The sequence below is a fragment of the Alligator sinensis genome, unplaced genomic scaffold, assembly GCF_000455745.1.
Source record: "Alligator sinensis unplaced genomic scaffold, ASM45574v1 scaffold69_1, whole genome shotgun sequence".
Classification (NCBI taxonomy): Eukaryota; Metazoa; Chordata; order Crocodylia; family Alligatoridae; genus Alligator; species Alligator sinensis.
In genome coordinates, this window is record NW_005842443.1 from 26,425 (window position 1) to 30,697 (window position 4,273).

At 50.3% G+C, this 4,273-nt stretch overlaps 1 protein-coding gene and 1 long non-coding RNA gene across 2 annotated transcripts in view; one reads left to right on the forward strand and one right to left on the reverse strand.

Moving 5' to 3' along the window:
• CHAF1B (chromatin assembly factor 1 subunit B) overlaps nucleotides 1-4,273 on the forward strand; it is a 26,739-nt gene that overhangs the window by 141 nt on the left and 22,325 nt on the right. Inside the window, 1 exon segment of the mRNA XM_025212043.1 lies at nucleotides 2,276-2,495. Coding sequence (XP_025067828.1) covers nucleotides 2,370-2,495 — 126 coding nt within the window. The 5' untranslated portion in view covers nucleotides 2,276-2,369.
• Nucleotides 41-4,273, reverse strand: part of LOC112551370 — a 5,114-nt gene continuing 881 nt past the window's right edge. Inside the window, exons 2-3 of the long non-coding RNA XR_003095663.1 lie at nucleotides 1,974-2,131; nucleotides 41-536 (exon numbers count right to left, since the gene is read on the reverse strand). This is a non-coding gene — a long non-coding RNA (uncharacterized LOC112551370). The remainder of the gene's footprint in view (nucleotides 537-1,973; nucleotides 2,132-4,273) is intronic.

The window sequence follows — 4,273 nt, forward strand, 5'->3', positions numbered from 1 at the left end:
ACTGTTGCTGAATGTGAAATCATTATCTTGGTACCAGATGTCAACCCTAATTATCGTATTTGCACCCAAATTCCAACCTCTTGTAGAATGGGACATCAATAACGGTAACAGCGTTCAAAATGTGCCATCATTTTGTGAGGCAGCTGGTGGAGTCGCTCTCCAGGAGCCGTAACTGAGCTGTGGGTTCGCTCCCAGCACTACCTTTAGATCAAAAGAAAGACATGCTTCAACTTTGCCCCAGTTCTCGCTCGCTGCCAGTTTGCAGCGAGCAGTGTAAAAGCAAGAAGGAGACTTATTTATATATTTGGTCAGCGTACAATCGTTTTTTAGCAAATACCATCATTTCAAGCTTCCAATACAATCGTGTCGTGTTTAAGACCTGCCAGCAGCACTTGTGGAGGCAGCTTCAGCCCCAGCCCTGGAGCCACCACTGCTGCGTAGCCAGGTTGGGGCCAGAGCGGGACCTGGGCCGGAGGCAGCGGGAGCGCAGGTGGGGGGGCAGCAGCTGTAGCTCCAGTGTAGGGACAGGATGTAAACTATGATTAAAAAAATATCTGCATTTAGCTTGTAGTTACAACAGTTAAACGATTACTGGTTTGGGCAAGCCCAGGGCAGGAGGGAGGGGGCTGGTCCCTAATTATGACTGTGCTGCACAGCCAAGTCAGCAGCTTCCTGCTCGCCCGCCAAAACAAGGGATTTTGTTCAGCCTGTGACAGGTCCCTCGGTGCTGCCCTGCTCAGGTGTAGGGGGCAGCCCAGGCTGTGGCACGTGTGGCCCAACTGGCTGCCCCTGGGTGTGCAGTGGGGCTGGAGCAGTGGGGCAGCCAGACTGTTTCCTGATAGCCCAGCTCCTTTTAGCTGCTGCAGCTGCCAGCCCCACTGCCCAGTCACCCTGTTCATCTGCCCTGCACCCAGTGCTGCGGGTGGGACTGCTGTGGGCAAGGCAAGCAGCCAGGCGGATGAAATGAGGCTGCTGGGAGTGGCATGGGCAGGTGGGGCAGGGCTGGGATTGCAGCGTGGGGCAGCGCCGGGACAGAGCCACGACCTGCTCCCCCTGCAGCAGGCCCCGGTTCCATGGGCAAGAGTGTGTGGGGAGCAGATCATAGCTCTGCCCTGGTCCCCAGCCCTGTGCTGTCACTGCCCTGCAATCCTGGGGCCTCCATGGAGACCAGCATGGGTAGGGCGTGCGGCTGGGAATGGGATGGGGTGGGGTGGGCGGGGCTGGCTCTGGGGTTTTGGGGGAAACTCCAGTGGCAGCACGGGGCTGTGGTTGGAGTTGCCACTGCTGCCCTGCCACGGACTCCCTTCCCCCCACACGCACGTACTATTCCTAAGTTTAAGTTTGATAGTAGGGAAGTCGGGCTGGAAGGGCGCTCCAGAGGTCATCTAGTGCAGTCCCCAACCTGAGGCAGGATCAAGCCTAGCCAGACCATCCTATGCAATTTGTAATCTAAACTCTACATAAAACTGATGTCATCCCTATCACAACACAGATCTTATACCCTAATATGTCACAGGTAAAGCAGGGGAACCACAGCAGTCAATGTCCTGCTTCTGTGAAATGTTGTCAATATATGATCAAGAGATCTCAGGTAGAGTCCATGCCTCCTGCTACAGAGGAAGGCAACATTTTCCCCCCCCCCCTCCCCCAGTCCAGACTAATCTGATCATGGGGTAAAATTCTTTCCTGACCCCACATCTGGCAAGTGATCTGACCTTGAGCAGAGAGGCAAGACCCCCTAGCCAGGAACCTCTGGCTTTGATCACAGCAGGAGCATTGGCACACCCCAGTCACAATCCCCAGCCTTGTCTGTGGCCAGTGCCTCTTAGAAACACCCTGACATATGTAGCAGAAAAGGTGGGGGGAGGAGGAAAAGGGGGCGCAACCAGCAAAGCCCAGAAGCATGGGAAATACCCAAGGTAGAACATAGGCATAGCTACACCTGTATCATCTCTGGCCAGTGGCTGTCCTACCTCTTCTTGGACACCTCCAGTGATGGAGAGGCCACAGCTTCCCTATGCAGTCTATTCCACTGCCTCACTGTTAAAACAGTGAAGAAGTTTTTTCCAGATATCCAGTCTAAATCTGCTTCATTGCAATTTCAAGCAATTGGTTTGTGTCTTCCTCTCTGCTGAATGGAGAAAAATAACCCTGTCTTAGATTCAAGCCAATATGATACAATTTATCAGTTAATTCTAATTAAACTGTAGTTATATCAAACAGTTTTCTGTACATAGCTCTCTGTTGCGCTTTGCCAAACATTCTTCTCCCAAAGCCTCTGGTACTTGCAGGACACTGCGTTGCTTGAACCACCTGTATCATCAGAAGCTGCAAAATCTCCCAGGCTTGCCGTGTTTTATTTAGCCAACATGAAGGTCATCACTTGTGAGATTGCATGGCATAACAAAGAGCCGGTGTACAGCTTGGACTTTCAACATGGGGCTGATGGGAAAATCAATCGGTTGGCCTCAGCAGGCGTGGACACTGCTGTTCGGGTGAGTTCCCAACCTTCGTTGAGTTAATGTGTGTGGAACATCTGCCATGGACCCTTATGTCTACTTGCAGATTTCACTTATAGATATCATTTTTCTACTCTGAGTCAAGTGAATGATAGACTGAGGGACTAAATGCTGCTGTCCATGTCGGGTCTGTTTTCTGGCTCTTGCTGCTTCTACATTTCAGCTAGCCTTGAGTTAGGTTTTAAGTTTGGCATTCTGAGTAATTAGAATATTGGTAGGTCCCCCTAGTCTACTGTGCATAGGAAGAGACCAGATTAACCAAATCCTAAAGACTCGGGTTGACCTGTGAACTGTTCTTTTTTTTCACCAAACTGCATCTGAAATGCAAGTATCAGGTCTGTATTTATCTAAAGTTCAGCACTGTCTGGTTCTGAAAATTTGAATTATTCTGCTTTGTGGATGCAAAGGTTATGTGATAAAATGGAGAGTTGTTTTCGTTTATTAGAGTTTGTCAGCATGTAATTAGTTTTTATAACTGCATAGTCAATGCCAAGGCTGTCCAACTGGTGGCCTATAGGCTGCACACAGACCACAAAGGGTTAATTTGCAGCCCCTGGGCTCCCCCTGCCTCCAGGTTCTGCTTCCTGCCCCTGCCCTGTGAGGCAGAGTGGTACAGCACAGCCCATTGAGCCAGGTGGATAGCCACTAGCTGCTTAGAAGTTGGACAGCCTTGATCTATATTATAAGGAGAGAGGCCCTCCATTCCAATGGTAGGGATGTTGTGGCATTGTTTGTGGTATCTTTTATTAGACTGACTATGTAGCTAGGAGAGATCTTGGACAATCTCTCAGGCACAAAGTGCCCTTTTCCAGATCTGCGGGTCCCTCTGCTTTACATCCTCATATAGGTCTGACCTGACGAAGAGCATTTTATGGTCCAAGGTCTCTTCCAACTGTGAAGTACCCTTCTTCAGGTCAGGCCTATACAAGGATGTAAAGCAGAATGCAGAGCCGACCTTAGGGGTGGGCGATCACCCAGAGTGCTGTGGTCAGGGGGCACCGTGCGTGCACGCACATATGTGAGTAGCCCATGCTCACAGCAGCGCTCTCCCCCTGCCCTGCCCTCCCCTGCCCTTCTCCAGCTGATCCCCACCGCAGGCAGGAGTGGTGCCTAGCCCAGCCCACACCCCACCTCCAGCTGCTGCCTAGGAGGAGCCAAGCCAGGCAATGTGTGTGGCAGCAGCAATTCCTGCCTGCCTGGCATACCATGCCACCCCACCTTTCCACCAGACTGCACCTCTGTCTGCAGCAGTGCTTCTGACTTGCTTGGAGGGCAGGGAGGCAGAGGCATGGGGCACCAAAATACAAGTTCAGCCAGGTCACCATTTTCCCTAAGGCTGGCTCCATCAGAAACCCTCAGACCTGGAGGAGGGTTACTTTTTGCCTGAGAGCTTGTCTGAGATTTCTCCCAACTATACAGTTGGTCCAATAAAAGATACCACAAGAGGACCCTTGCCTTGCATACATTTCCTGAACCATCATCACAGCTACAAAAATACTCCAATCCTACTCTGGCATTTTTTGTAAGATTTTTATCCTTAACCAAAATTTTCCTTCTCTTCACTGATGAGTAGCCTTCTTGCCCAAAGGCATGTGCATTTCTGTGGTGCTGAATGTATTTGGAGTGCTGTCTTGCAAGCATAGGACATAACATCTATCTGCATATTTATAGTATCAGTGGTTTGTAAATCTTTAGGTATTTGTTGAGCTGAAAGTTACTGATATTTATTATTTACAATTTCTGTTGAATAGGGA